The sequence below is a fragment of the Aedes aegypti genome, chromosome 1 (assembly GCF_002204515.2).
Source record: "Aedes aegypti strain LVP_AGWG chromosome 1, AaegL5.0 Primary Assembly, whole genome shotgun sequence".
Taxonomy (NCBI): domain Eukaryota; kingdom Metazoa; phylum Arthropoda; class Insecta; order Diptera; family Culicidae; genus Aedes; species Aedes aegypti.
In genome coordinates, this window is record NC_035107.1 from 61499371 (window position 1) to 61515856 (window position 16486).

At 39.6% G+C, this 16486-nt stretch overlaps 1 protein-coding gene across 1 annotated transcript in view; it reads right to left on the bottom strand.

The window, feature by feature from the left end:
* The window catches only part of LOC5570123 (BLOC-1-related complex subunit 5), a 143719-nt gene that overhangs the window by 111599 nt on the left and 15634 nt on the right, over positions 1 to 16486 (bottom strand). Inside the window, exon 2 of the mRNA XM_021837406.1 lies at positions 8460 to 8831. Within this exon, the coding sequence (XP_021693098.1) occupies positions 8460 to 8787 (328 nt within the window). The 5' untranslated portion in view covers positions 8788 to 8831. The remainder of the gene's footprint in view (positions 1 to 8459; positions 8832 to 16486) is intronic.

The following is a 16486-nucleotide window of genomic DNA, read 5'->3' on the forward strand; positions in this document are numbered from 1 at the left end:
TGTGTCATAGAGCGTAATGAAACATTTCAGTAAAGCATTTCAATGCGTTGCAGACAGACATACAACTTTGAGATTTTATATACAACTAGGTTACCCAATTAATCGATTTTGGCTAGCCACGTTCCTGCGGAATTTGTGAAAAGTTAATACCGTTTTGATTCATATTCCGAACACTTAAGGCAAACAGAGACTTCTAATGCATATCGTTAGCTAAAATAGATGATATTTGTGAAAATATCAATTTCTTCGCAAAGTATGACTGTTACCTGTTGGGTGTACCAATAAAAATGTTTATTACAATTTGTTCAGTATTGATTTTATGTAAGAATATGGACTAATGTTTTAATTGAAATGCCGAAAACTGTGTTCATTTTGAATCATATTCCGAACACCTTGATTCAAATTCCGAACAGCGCGAATAAAGCATATGCAAATATTTTTGCAAATAAAATTATCTGAGCTAGTTTTACTGACCTCGAACTAGAGAATCATCACTCCTCCCGAGGTTTTAAATAAATTGGAATGTGCTAAAATTGACTTGCAATTGACTGCCATTTCATGGTTATTTGATGGCATATTTTAGCGAAACATTTCAACCAAATCGCCATACAAAAACCGAGTGTTCGGAATATGAGTCTGTTCGGAATTTGAGGCAAACCGGTAGCTATGTACCTAGATTGTCCAACTGCAAAATAACAACATGAACGAAGACATTTCTCCGTTAATAACTGTGGAAGTGCTTTGTGAATTCAAAGCTCAGAAACAGACTCCACCCCAGGGAATGGTTATGATTCTACATGAAGCAGCCCACATACTCTGGGGGAAAATTCCTTCAGGCGTACCTTCAGGTAACAATCTTCCAGAGATTCCTTCAAAGGTTCCTCTACAAATTATTCAGGATTTCCACCACTGATTCCTTCGAGATGAATCCAAAAAAATCTTCAAGTGATTTCTGCAATAATTCTTCAGGGCTTACTCCAAGGCTGCTCCAAGAATTCCCCCAGAGATTGCTATAACAATTTCTTCTAAGATTTTTTCAGGAATTCCCCTAGAAGATAGTTCCAAGGACTCAATCACATCACAAATTCTTTAAGAAACTTCTTAAGAAATGCATCACCAGGGAAAAGCTTTTCCCCCTAGGATCGTTTTTTAAATTGCATCATGTGTTCCATCAAAAATTCCACCACGAATTTCTTCAGCGATTCTTTCAAGTATTTTTTTACAGATTCACCCGCGAATTTATCCAAAATCTTCCCAAGGGTTTTTTATGGATTCATCCAAACTCGAGAATTCCACCAAAAGATCATTCAAAGATTTATTTAAGAATTTCTCCAACAAAACTTCAAGAATTCCTAAATAGATTCTTTATGGATTCTTTTCTTGCGATTCCACCAGGAAGTCATGCAGAGATTCACTCCAAGAACTCTTACAGTAATTCTACCCAGAATTTCTCCAAAGATTCATCAAGGAATTCTTCCAGGGATACCATTTAAAATTCCTCCAAGGATTCCACCAGGAAGCCTTCAGAGATTCTAAAAGATATACTGCAGTATAATTCACCAAAACTTCCTACACGGGATTTCATCAGGAATTCCTTTAGAGATTTCACTTACAATTTTTAGAGAACTTCCTCCAGCTTATCCCCCAGGGATTCTTCAAGAGAATTTACAATGAATTCTTTTATAAATTCTTCCAGTGTTTCATTCAAAGATTCTTCTTGGTAGCCCTGAAGGGACCCTACGAGTAATTCGTTCTGGGATTACTTCTAGAATCTACCAGAAATACCTCCGAGGATTCCTTAAGGAATTTGTCCATCAATTCCTTCCAGTACTTTTTTTTTCAAAGGAATCCACCAGGCAATACCTTAGAGAATCCTTCAGGAACTCCTTCAGGGATTGCTTAAAAAGTTTTTCCAGAGATATATGTAGGCATTTTTCGAGGGAATTCTTTGGTGATTCCTCTCAAGATATTTCTCCGAGGATTTTTGTAGAAAATTCCCAAAACAATTTTCCTTATGTCACTTCAGGGATTCAGCCTGAAGGCGTTATGAGAAATACTTTGTTAATTCCTCTGAGTAAATACCATTGGAATCCCTGGAGGAATACCTACAGTAGAGAATGGAAGAGTTTCTAGTTCCATAGCGGAATTCCTGGTAGATTCTCTCGCGGAAATATTGGTGCTTTTTCAGAAAAAAAATAAGAGGGGGTTGTGTACAAAACACGACCGCATGACGTTAACTACGCCAATTGATTTTCTGCATTTGAATTTTAGTCGATTGTCATAGTTGCAGCCTTCCTATAGTTCGAAATCTAACATCATATCATGACGGTCGCAAACTTTTAGATTTTCAATTGACACCCAGTATATTGCCGTAAGACGTAGTTAACGTCAAAAGAAGAATGCGCAAAGAAATGGAAATCGGTCTGCTGTTATAGTGCACTTGCCAATCCAAATGAATCGTGGGTTTGGTTGCGTAAGAAAGGGGTCGACATTTTCCCAATTTTCGACAGTCTATCGTCAAAAATCGAAAATTTTGTCCATTTGAGTAAAATGTTGTATAAATTTCCGACCAATTGGTGGGAAAATATTAGAAATCTACCGATAAATGGCTGAGTTAATAGTATTCAAAATCTTACATAATTTCGTGACGGTCGCATTATTTTAGATTTTCAATTGACACCCAGTATATTGCCGTAAGACGTAGTTAAAGTCAAAAATCTTGTGGATTCTTTGGATTTTTTTGGTTAATTCTCTGGAGGAATTTAAGATAACCATGAATAAATTCCAAGAAGGGAAATTTTAGTAAAACGTTTAAAGTATTTTCTGGTAGAACTTCTAGCTCAGGAAACTCGGGTAGATTTTTTCTGATAGAAATTCGCGCGAAACTCTGGTGATATTCCCAGTGTTAACCATGGAAGAATTCCTGTTGTAATTCCTTAAAAAACTCCTGTCTCTATTGATGATTTATGTGGAAAATTCCTAGCGGAATTTTCCAAGGAAATTCTAGTGGAACCACTGGAAGAATTCTTGGAGGAATCCCTGTAGGAATTCCTGTTTAGAATTCCAGAAGGAACTTCTGATAGTCATTGGATTGATGGTGAAATCCCTGCAACATCCATCTAGGAATTCTTCCATTTAACATCCATGGAGCAATTTTTCTGAAAGAACCCCTGTAGGAATTCCAGGTGGAAATTCTGAAGAAACTCCTGATCGAATCCCTGGAGAAATTTCTGATGGAATTAATCTCAGGAGGAACTTCTGTTGGAACTCTCAATGGGATGGAGGAATTCCTAATGGAATATCTGGAGGAACTCCTGACGGAATCCATGAAGGAATTCCTAATTGAATCCCTTTATGAACTCTTGATGGTATACCTGGAGAAACTCCTCCTCCTAGAAAAACTCCCGTTCAAAGACTTAGGAAAACTCCTGATGCAACTTTTGATAGAATACATGAAGGAATTTCTAATTGATTCACTATTGGATGAATTCCACGTGAAGTTTCTGAAGGGACTCTTGTTGGGATCCCTGGAGAAACTTCTGATGAAATCTCCAGAAGAACTCTGATGGAAGCCCTAAAGATACTCCTGATACAATCCTTGGATGAATTTTAGGTGGCACCTGTGAAGGAAGTCCTGATGAAATCCCAAGAGGAATTCTTGATAGAATCCGCTAGAGAAATTCCAGGTGGAATCTGTTAAGGAACTCCTGATGAAATCCCTGGAGAAACTTCTGACGGAATTTCTAGCGGAACTCCTGATGGAATCCCTATAGAAGTTCCTGTTGGAATCTCCGAAGGAACTCCTGATGGAATTCTTGGAGGTATTCAGGTGGTATCCCTGAAGGAGCTCTTGATGGAATCCCTAGAAGAACATTTGATGAAATCCCTAGAAGTCTTGATGGAATGTAATCTCTGGAGAAACTCCTAATGAAATATCTGAAGGAACTCTAGTGGAATCGCTATAGGAATCCCTGGAGAAACTCCTAAAGATATCCTTGATGGAACTCCTGATGGAATCATTGGAGGAACTTCTGATGAAATCCCTATAGGATGGAATCTCTAGAAGAACTCCTGTTAGAATCCCTGGAGGAATTCCAGGTGGAATCTCTGAAGGAACTCCTGACGAAATTCCTGAAGAAGCTTCTGATGGAATTGTCAGAGGAACTCCTGATGGAATCCTTAGAAGAATTTTTGATGAAATCCCCAGAAGAACTCTTGAAGGAATCCCTAGAAAAACTTCCTATGGAATCCTTAGAGGAACTTCCGATGGTATCCATAGAAGAACTTCCGATGGACACCCTCGAGGTACTTCCGATGGTATCCCTAGAGGGACTTCTGTTGGAAGCCCTGAGGGAACTCCTGATTGAATGATTCATGGAATTCACGATAGAATCTTTAGAAGTACATCCTGGACGAACTCGTGTTTTTTAAACCCCTATAATAACTCCAGATCCCTAGAGAAACTATTGATGGAATCCCTGTAGGAACTCCTGCTGGAATCCCTAAAAGAAATGTTGATGGAGTCCCTGGTGGAATCTCTTGACGGAATTCCTGTTGGAATCCTTCCAATTACCTGATGGATACTTTTCAAATTCTCCTGATGGAATTTATGGAAGAACTTTTAGAGGAATCCCTAAAAGAACTCCTGATGGAATCCGGTGAAGAATTCCAGGTGAATTCACAGGAACTCCTAGTTAAATCGATTGTGCGATATTTGCCAGAAAACCATTCGCCAGAAAACTATTCGCCAGAATGACATTCGCCAGAAAGTACCATATGCCAGAAAACCATTCGCCAGAAAACCATTCGCCAGAATGTACCATTCCCCAGAATTGACTATCCCCTAGAATTTATTTCATTTTTTTTCAGGTAAATCAAGTTTGCAATTGTAGAGCCTTAAAAAATGTTTGAGATTATTTTGGTTAATATACTCAAACAAATACAGGGTCTCTTGACTTAGTGAGTCAGCTTCAAATATCCATATTCTAATTGTTGGACTAGGTACATATTATAAAAATTTCTCGAGCATTCAACGATCAACATCAATATTTGAAGTTTTATAAATATGAATTGAAAAGGCAACACTTAATACTGAGGGACTTTGGAACTAGAAAGAATATACAATAGAATAACAATTGCATTCATTAAAAGCTGCTTCACTATGAATGAAAGATACTGCTTACTAATGTAAGGTTTGGAACTTAGCATGACTGATAGCAAAGTAAGTTTTTTTTGTTAATATATGTTGTCCTTGTAAAATCGTATTATGGTTTGAAAGACTTCACAAGAGATTCACCCTTCTTTTCAGCATAAGCTGTTCTTCAAAATTTTGTTGCTTCTTATGGACTAATTCATTTAAAATTTACGAGATTTCAATATACGTTGCAACTATCGTTCTACAAATGTTATAGCATGAGATTATGCTATTTTATAATTAATAAATTCCATTTTTTTAAATATTATTAAGTTTTACAGGGAATTATGGTTTGTAATACTTCCCAAGTGGTGCTCCCTTCTTTTCATCATAAGCTGTTCTTAAAAGTTTTGTTGCTTCTTAAGAGCTAATTCATTGGATATTTACAAGATTTCGATATACGTTGCAACCTGAGACGAGACTCGCGAAGACAGTCTTCTTTTTCTGTGATTGCTGAGGTTTTTCTTATTCCACTTTGTGTTTATACCAATCATGTGCAAGCCGTTCAAACCCTCACATGAACCTCTCAGCAAAAAATGATTGCGGTTGCATCACACCGTGTCATAAATTGCTTTTTAAGTGAAATTTCATGCCAGCAAACGTTGCAGACATTAGAAATAACTAATCTTATGTTTAGATGTATCTGAAACTTTGGAAAAAAACTGCTCCGCCGACTGATGTTTTTAACAACAGTTTATTGTGAATACAATACTTTTCACTTTTGCAGCCATAAAAACCGTAGGCTGCATTTGACGTTTCGTGACAGCGGAATTTGGGCTGCCGTTGATATTGTGTATTAAAGTTCTAGGATATTCACCGGGAAAGCCAGAAAATCGAGAGTGGACGGAACTGTCATTTTGTATAGGACCATTCATAGCGATTTTCAACAGCCTACTTGATGGCAAGACGAAGTTTGCCGGGACCACTAGTTATTACTAAAAACCTTTTGGTCTATTTTTACCCGAATGTTGTTCCCTCGAATATTATTTCCTCGAACGCCAGACACCCGAATGACACTTTTTCCTGCAATCCATTCTCCCGAATGACCCCAAAAATGTGTATGGACCGTGGTATTGTAATAGAACCACCCACTTCTACCCCCTCTTGAACGACCACGTGGTTCATGGACGGCCCCAAAATAGATGCAGTTCAAAATGGATAAGAAACAATCTTCAGAGACCGAGTAAACTAGAAAGAACGATAAAGAAGACAAAAAAAGTTGATTTCGGAGAAACTTTAAAGAACCGCTGATCAAAAAAAAAAGGATGCATTTCATATGAACCGTTCATCACCCTGAAATAATCAATAAGTTCTGATAATCATGAGTGCCAAAACATTTTCGAGGAAATAGTTCACTTGAGAAAACGGGGTATTCAGGGAAGTGGTTTTCAGGGAAACGACATTCGGGGTAACGATATTCGGGAGAAAGTAGCACAGCCTCAATAAACTGTCCATTGAAAAGCAAAAAATATCTGGTAGTTGTACGAGAAATTCTGTACAATACAACATTCTGATGACGAACAGCTCGCGGTGACAGGAAATGAAATTTTCTTAAAACTATGAAAAACAGCTTAGAATAATGTATCAATACCTCATAGCCAAAAATCTTGCGAGAGATGTAGAATAACAGTGTTATATTGTCTCCGCTCTGTGCACTAGCAGAGAGCTTAAAATGAGAAGAATGAGATAGTTACCGTTCACTGAGCCAGAAACTGCATAAGCGTTTCATAAGAGAACGCTTGTGGATTGATTTCTTCACTGGTTTTATCTCTTTCATAAGATTCTTATGAAACACAAAACGTTCGATATTCACAAGAAATTCTTGTCGTTATCATTAGATTATTTTTCTTAATTCAAAGAGCGATTCTCTTAATACATAATTATCCTAAAGAATTCCATAATTGATATCTATGCTCCTTCATAAGAGTATCTTATGATATTATACTCATTTATATTATGAACGCAATGATCGATGGAAGTTCACATTAGATGCTTCTTATGTCTTTATTCCATAAAAAATTCATATTTAATTCTCACGTATTTTTTGATAGAAAGTCGACTGTTTTTCACAAGTGTTACTAATCATTGTCATACGCGCGCTTATGAATCTCAATCGTGAATATTATGTTATTAGCATCGCTTCACGTAATTCATAAGATTTTCGTATGAAATTGTTAAGAATGTCGTACTCCATTAGATTGTCTTATGAAAGTCAATGATCAATGCGTTTGATAACCAAAAAGCGTTTCTTATGAAATTATATCTGTCTATGCAATGAGTGTTATTTCATTAGTCTGTTGTAGAATGTTATAAGATTCTCGAATGAAAAACAAAATACTTCTTATGTCGTTATTCCATAAGAAAATCTTGTGTACCTCATACGTTCCGTTTTCTCAGTGTACTATTTCTTCAATTTAGTGCTTTTGAACATGTGAAAAGTGGCACAATTCGAATATTGTGACGGCCATCCTTGGATTCTGAGATATTTTATGATCAAAATCGACAAGAAAAATAATTCTGGGGAATGGTACTTTCTGGCGAATGGTACATTCTGGGAAATGATTTTCTGGTAAATGGTACATTCTGGCGAATGGTTTTCTGGCAGATGTCATTCTGGCGAATAGTTTTCTGGCGAATGGTTTTCTGGCAAATATCGCACAATCGTTAAATCACTGTATCTTGGTAATCACTGTATCACTGATAATCTTTGTGGAGGAACACCTGGTAGAATCATGAGGAAATTTCCGGTGGAATACATGAAGGAATTTTTGAGTTCCTGTTAAAATTCCTGTTAAAATTTTGAATTTTTCATGGAATCACAGGTAGAACTGCTGGTGGATTTGCTAAAGAAATAGGTTGAAGATTGTGGGAAAACGCTAGTTGAATATACAGAAACAACTCAAAAGCGCACACTTGTTAGATCCCATAGTGTCGACGCCAAAATGCTTCCTTGAGTCGATCGGGTAATGGAGGTTCCACTGTAAATTTAAAAAAACTTAAATTTTTGGCGCACATTTATTTTATTATTTTGTCGTGCTTTTGCATGTCGCATTTGTTTTAGAACCTAGGCTGGAACTGGCGAAACCAGTTCTGAATCATATATACAACCCCAACCCGATTCAACAATGATTGAAAGCTTTCCCTATCAGCTGATATCGGATCCGATTTTGAGAACAAAAGTTTTATATTAGCGCAACCGATATTAGTATTATCAGTGAAAAGTTCATCATTACGGCTCCTGTTTGCTTTTGGGTCCTTCACTTACCTCCAATGGGTTTGTCCGTGTAGGATATGTACGGCAGGTCGGAATCGGAGCACACACTCATCGGAGGCGACACCGGCCGCGAATCACAGATATAAGCCGACGATGGTGTCCCCGTCGACGAGGGACCCCCACCGTCGTCCAAGTTGAGCGCGGAAATCTCCGTAACGGCAATGGTATTTCCCCGCAGCAGCTTGGCCCCAGAAGCGGCCGATGATCGCGAAGGTGTCGGCGTTGCATTGCTGGATTGCGCCCGAAGGCTGCCACCGCGAACAGAACCACTTCCGGCTTCGCCGGCCTGCTGCTGCAGCTGGGACTGCTCCGATCCCATATTGATTGAACGGTTCTAATTTTCCAAACGAATGATGTTGCAATCTGTAACGAGAGATGATCATTAGTTATGCTGTGAACGGAACACATCTACACGATCGAATGGAGAAACCGCTTTTGGAGAAATCATCATCATGGAGCTGGGCGCAACATGGCTCATATAACAAATTAAAACACTGAAGCGTTTAAACTGTAATTATTCAAATCGACCAAACATCCAAATCACCATATAATCGCCCCTGAATGAGCAAACTTCTTTCACTCTCGTACCACCGTATCTGGGTGAGAGCTGGGTGCTCTACGCTGTGTGCATCGGCTTTTCGGGTGCTTCTTCGCGGTTACGGCCTGCTTCAGCTCATAATTGGCCAACGCCACGCCGCCGTCGCCTCGATGCAGAAGCGCTCAGATGCAACTCCACCAGGCGGAGACTTCACGCCGTTGGTGATGAAGCGACGAACCCTTCTAATACTATCGTCAACGTCTTCGGTGAGAAATTTGTCACCAACAAACGTGAAATCGACAGATGGGTAAGGTTTTCAAGGTCCCACGACGTTAGTCTGTGTTTGGATGTTGACTTCGGAAGATTCGGATTTGTTCATGGTGAAATGTGGAAAGTGCAGTCGCTGGGGTTGATTCTGTCGGTGTTGTGCTGGGAATTTAGCAAGCTGGCCGGCGGCATAGGGAAAGAAGCGCTCGGTGGCCTGGACGGTGAACTTCTGTCACGTGCCATGAATGAGCACATGGCACTGACGGTGAATTCATCCGCAAGGCATTCCGTGAACAGCAATGATGGTGGGTATCCTTCTTCTTGTTTACATCTCAATAGGGACGGAATCTGCTTCTCAGATTAGTGTTCTGGTTAGCAGGTTTCTATGTGAGTTGTGCTCCCTATTCTGATTTTTTTTTCCTCACAGATTTTATGGAGATTTTTGTCTGGTAATAACGGTCAGGGGAGCACCGTGAGTACAAGTTTTGTAGTAAATAAAGTGAAAATGGAGCGAAGGTAGCAAAACAAGGCGAAATGCAGAGAAAATAGATTCATGAGATAGAAAATCAATCACAAAGCAGAAAAAAGCGATACGTAGAGAAAATAGCGTGGAAAGCAGGAAAAATAAATCAAAAAGCAAAAAAACATGCGAATTGTCGAAAAGAGAGAACAAAAAGCATAATAAAACAGAGAAAAGCTAACAATACAGAACAACAAGTAGTGAAAACAATGCGAAAAGCAGAGATAGCAATAAAGATAGGACAATAAGCAGAGAAAATAGAGTGACAAGCAGGAAAAAGTGAGCAATATGTAGACAAAACAGATAATAAACTAGAGGAAGTAGTACAAAAATAAGAGAAAAAAAAGCGATATGTGGAGTAGTAAAATGAAAATCGAATAAAATAAAGCATAAGTCAAGAAAATAGATCGAAACCATAAGAACATAGCAGAGATTAAGAACACACCTTATTTAGAGCACAGCTAACTGCACCCCTCGGGAATATCTACAGATAGCAGTTTTTTTTTTTCTGTTCGGAACATAAACCACTGCGACCAAGATTTGATCTATTGTCCTTTGTTTAGCGCATGTCGTGTTACCTTATCACTATTGAGAAGTGATAAAGTATTCGGTTTTCTTACAGTTGTAATTCTTAACTTGATCGCAGGAAAGCATTCTAATTGAAAGGTTCCGCTATTTATATCCTTTGAAGAATGTGGTGGGTACACTCTCCACAGGTGCGCCCCTTTATCAGTCAAAATCGGATCGATTGATAAAGCCAAGAAATTACACCGATATTGTCCATGCATCAGAATCCTAGTCCTTACTTCTTCAAACTAGAGAACTAAAGAAATAAAAGATTAGAAAACAAATTGTTGTATTCGACTCATTTTTTTCCTTGTCTCAAGATCATTCTCGGCAACCGGGAAAACCGAGACTTGTCACTTTCAACAAGGTTTACAATTCTAATAAGGACTAAAAAATGTTCCTTTCATTACTATAATATCCTGTTCTCTTCGTTTGAAGCAGTCAGGACTAGGGTTCACTGGTAGATCTTTACCTCATAACGCACCACGAAAAGGTGATCTACCAGCGTTATGGGTCACAGACAGCAGTTATTAGCTGTGGCATTCCTTTTCAGATACAATCTCGATGAAAATAGATCAACAAACAGAATAGAAGATCAAACATCATACGAATTGATTTAATTTTAAATCAGACAAAATCAAGTGAGAACAGAAGTAAACTTAACTAGAAAACAATAGATCAAAAAGTAAAGAAAAGCTACGCGAAGACAAAAGAAATAAAAGTTAACAAGAATAAGAAACAAGAGAGTAAATACCAGAGAAAAAAAAACAAGCGGAGAGAAGAGAGTTAAAAGCAGAGAAAAATGCGTTGAAAGTTATTTACCAGTTAAACAATGGATCAAGAGTGGGTTGTATATTAACCAAGAGTAGATTGAAATTGAATCGAGAGTGAATTGAGCTGAAAATAAGTCAAGAGTATAGTGCTGTACCGAGATAGTGTTTATCGGTAATATCGATATCGAATTTTTAAAGTACGGTTTTACAGTGATTGTCGGGAATTGATTGGTCAATAGTCAATAGTGCGCTAAAGAAGAGTCGAGAGTAGTTGGACACAAGTTTTTTTTTTGTACATACATTCTTTTCTCCCACTTTTTTCATTTGTCCATCAACGAAACAAGAAAGGATGCTTGGTTGAAAATGTGTCGACGGTAGGTTGACAATTAGACCAGAGTTGGTTCAAAATGTGTCGAAAAGGTTCGGAAATTAGTCGAGAGTGGATTGAAAATGGGTCAAGAAGGGTTGAAATTGCATTGAAAAGAAATGAAAATCAGTCGAGTCGAAATTGGGTTGATAATTAGTCGAGTAGGACTGAAAATAAGTCGGAAATGGATTAAAAATTAGCCGAGAGTTTGTTGAAAATGAGTCGACTAGAGTATGAGATAAAATTAAGTGAGGAGGGGTTGAATGATAGAATGAGTTCATAATTAGTCGAGAGTAGACTAAAAATGACACAAAAATTAGTCGAAAGTTGAATGGAATTTAGTTGAAGGTGGATTGTAAATAAGTCGAAGGATGACAATTGATTGAAAGTGGGCTATACTTGATACTTGATTGGCTGCAATCGCTTCCAGTTGCCCTGAACGTCAAGTGCCCTTAAGCCCTGCTTAACTGCAAAAAGCCATCGTCTGCGCAGTCTACCACAAAGTCTGCGGCCTCGTCCGGGTTCTCTGATGAATATTATCTTTGCTTGTCGTTCTTGCGGCATACGGGCAACGTGACCAGCCCAACGCAACCTGTCGTGTTTTATGCGCTTGCCAATACAGTAATGTTCCAATTTTGTCAGCCCTATGCTGCATTTCGGGTTGACAAAATCGGGAAAGAGCTAAAATCGGGAAAATATATTTCGACAGGTTTCAAGTTTTATTTTAACATAAGGAATTAGTTTTATGATTTTGTTAATATAAACATTGTTTTTTTTACTTACATTTTCTATGTATCGTTATCCAAGGTAACATAGATTAGTTTCTTGGATAATTATTAAACATTTCAATTTTCAAAATGTCGATCTTTAGATGATTGTATAAACGTGGCCAAGGTCATAATTGACTTTATGCACATTATATTGCCAGTAAAGTCGTGCTTACTCTGATTAAAATAAATATCAATTTTAGGTTGACAAATCGAAGAAAGGATGCTAAAATCGGAGTTAGACAAAATCGGGGGCTGACAAAATCGGGTCATTACTGTATCCACCTCTTTATACACTTGGTACAACTCGTGATTCATGCGACGCCCTCAGATGCCATTTTCTAATCTACTACCGAGTATTGTTCAAAGCCCTTTAGGTTCATGATTCATGGCCATATAGGTCAACCGGAAGGATCAGTGTCTTGTATAACGCGAGTTTTGTTTTCGTTTGCCGGCTACGGGACTTCAGTGGGTTACGGGGACCGTAGAAATCCCGACTCTGCAACTCTGCTACGCTTTTCACCTCACGGGTAACATCATTATCACACGTCACTTGTGTTCCAAGATACACAAATTCTTCCACCATTTTGAACGTATCACCTAGCACCATTTCGCTACCACTAGCACGTCTGCACCCACGTCAACCACCAGCTATCATGTACTTCGTTTAGGTGTTGTTTTGATCGTGAGTCCGATCCTCGCTGTCTCCCGCTTGAAAGGCACGAACACCTCTTTCACTGCCGGACAGTAAATCCCGATGATGTCGACTCGATATTATCTGCAAAGCCAAGGAGCATATGAGCATGTGTGATAATGGTACCGCCTCACTGCATACCGGCTCTCCTCATAGCACCTTCCAGCGCTATGTTAAACAGCAAGTTAGAAAGAGCGTCACATTGTTTTAATCTATCTAAGGTTACGAACTATGACGAAATCTCGTCCACCACCCGCACACATGATTTCGTTCCATCAAGCGTTACACGAATCAGTCTAATCAGCTTCCCGGAAAGCCATGTTCGAACATAATTTGCCATAACTCGTTTCTTTTCACTGAATCATACACTTCTTTGAAACCTGCGAACAGATGATGAGTTTGCAGGTTGTATTCCCGGGATTTATCTAGGATTTGACGCAGGAAGACGACGCACACCATCGACTGTATTCGTGGAACCGTTTTGTCCCATAGCTTCTTGCGCCTGAGCAATTACTGCCTAGCCACATTTTTCTCGTCCGTCATACTTTGGTAATCCTCGTCGAAAGTGGGCTTTGGTTAAAAATTAGTCGTGAATATTTTTCCATGTTTGTTTTATTCCATTTCAATTCCATATCCAAATGCAGGAACTTTTCTCTTCACACTACTCATAAGGTCCTGTACAACACTTGGAACTTGTTTTTTTTGCGTGGCAGTCCATTTCTAATTCATATTTTCCTCCGATTTCACATCCTTAAGATGCCTCCCAAGTGATGGCCCAGTACCTTTCAATTGGTCGCAGTTCTTTCGGGGGGTTGATATGCTTCGGCACAAAATTGACCTCCTTAGCCTTGTAGCACTTCAAATCCTCTTTCGAGTAATGGCACGAGGCCAAATCTGGCCAGAAAATCGTAGGACTATCGTGTGACCTCAGAAGAGGAAGTAGACGTTGAAGACATTCCTTTAGGTACACCAGCCCATTGACCGTTCCAGTTGTCACGAATGGGCTGCTCCGCTTTCCACACGAGAAAATTGATTGTCAAATCATATATTTTTTGGCAAACTTTGACATCTTTTGCTTTCTAACGTCCTCAGGGACATCGAACTCATGATGGGCAGTGCGAAACTGGAGCCCCGGAAGCTGCCGGAAGTTTGCGTTTACATACGTCTCATCATCCATAACGAGGCAATATGGTTTCGTCAATATATGGGTGTACAGCTCAGGGTGGGTATACGGCTGTCAACTACAAATAAAGCTCGCCTAACAATCATCTCATTTCCAGATGCGTGGAAGAGGCAGAGCCTGGTACTATTGCCAAAGGCGGGGAAACCACCCGGTGACCCGTCGGCGTATAGACCAATATGCTTGATTGACACGGTGGGGAAGGTGCTCGAGAAGATCATCCTCAACAGACTGTCGAAGTACACCGAGGGTGTAAATGGTCTCTCAAGCAACCAGTTCGGCTTCCGGAAAGGGAGGTCCACCGTAGACGCTATTCTGACGGTTAAGAAAACCGCTGAGATAGCACTCCAGCTTAAGAGGAGGGGTATTCGCTACTGCGCAGTAGTGACTCTGGATGTAAGGAACGCATTTAATAGTGCCAGTTGGGCGGCTATAGCCGATGCGCTCCTGCGTCTGGGGATACCCGAGTACCTGTACAAGATTCTCGGAAGTTACTTCCAGAATCGGGTATTAGTCTATAACACAGAGGTGGGTCGGAAGTGCTTTCACATACCCTCAGGAGTCCCGCAAGGTTCCATCCTGGGTCCGGTGTTATGGAATGTCATGTACGACGAGGTGTTGAGATTAAAATTCCCGGCGGGTGTGGTCATCGTTGGCTTTGCCGACGATATTACGCTGGAGGTCTACGGTGAATCGATCGAAGAAGTGGAATTGACTGCAGCCCACTCGATCGCAATTGTGGAGGAGTGGATGAGCTCCAGGAAACTGGAATTGGCTCACCACAAAACTGAGGCTGTTGTTGTCAACAACCGAAAGTCGGTGCAGCAAGCGGTGATCAGTGTAGGCGACTGCACAATCACTTCGAAGCGCTCCGTCAAACACTTGGGGGTGATGATCGACGACAAGCTTACCTTCGGTAGCCATGTCGATTATGCCTGCAAGAGAGCCTCCACAGCTATTGTGGCACTGTCCCGGATGATGTCCAATAGCTCTGCGGTGTACGCCAGTAAGCGTAAGCTTCTGGCCAGTGTCGCCTCGTCCATACTGAGGTATGGTGGCCCGGCTTGGGGCACGGCTTTGAGTACCGATAGCTACCGTAGCAAGCTAGAGAGTACTTATAGGCTAATGTGCCTGAGCGTTGCGAGCGCGTACCGTACCGTGTCACACGATGCACTCTGCGTCATCACCAGTATGGTGCCTATTGGTATCCTTATCATGGAAGACATAGAGTGCTTCGAAAGGCTCGGCACAAGAGGCATACGCAGGACTGCTAGACTGGCCTCCATGGTCAAATGGCAGCGTACGTGGGGCAGTTCCACCAAGGGAGTGTGGACTTACAGGTTGATTCCGAGGTTAGATACCCAAGTAACACAGAAAACATCTTCTCGGTCAGCTCTATGAAAATTATGTTATATTCAGGTGTTTAAGATAAAATCCAATACATCTTCAGCTTTAATGCCGTTCTGATGATGAAACATATCTATTAGGCAAGCACAGAAATCACAGTTATGTTATATTTCTGTTCGATTCTGGTATGTATAACTTGGCTATAATACTACCCATGACTAAAATTCAGCTGATGTAACTTAGTTATAAAGCTGCATACGAAAACATATTGCATACATCTCTGTTTTGATTATTGTGATTATGATGTTATAATAGTGCTTTTTTCTGTCAATTGAAAAACAAATTTAGCATCTCAGTTTCTCTTCGAAGATTGATGCAGAGATTCATATTTTGAAGCAAAACAAAATATGCGAAGAAACGTTATGAAAATTGGTGATCAATGCAAGCGGAAAGGGGAAAATGAATGAAGATGGATCTTTTAATTAATAGTGCACGAAATGAAAAACTTGTCCGATGTTGTGATTTTTTCCGATGAAAAAGATTATTTTGTCTCAATGAAGATGCTCACATTTACCATGAGTAAAATAGCATGTTTATTTTATTATTTATGTTGTTATAAACACGTATTTGATACTTATTTAAAACATTCCAATACCTGTTTTTTCTATGGCTACAATCAAAGCAAGGCCATGTAACAGCACCGCTCAGAAAAATGAAGACAAATGAATTCGCGATTTTAAGCACGGCAAGTCAAGAATAAGTTCGACCCAGTCACTGTTTAATGTTTCTAGTATCACATCCTCAAAATATACAAATCAATTCAATTATCTTGGATTCATAAACAAATAACCACTACAAAACTTTTTGACCCGCACTGTGTGCTGGTGGTCAACTACACCATATTTCTTGATTGTTCGATCTGACGAAAATTTGACACAACCGTATAGATTTCACGAAAAAATAAGTAGCAACTGCACATGTATAAGCGGCGCGTGAAT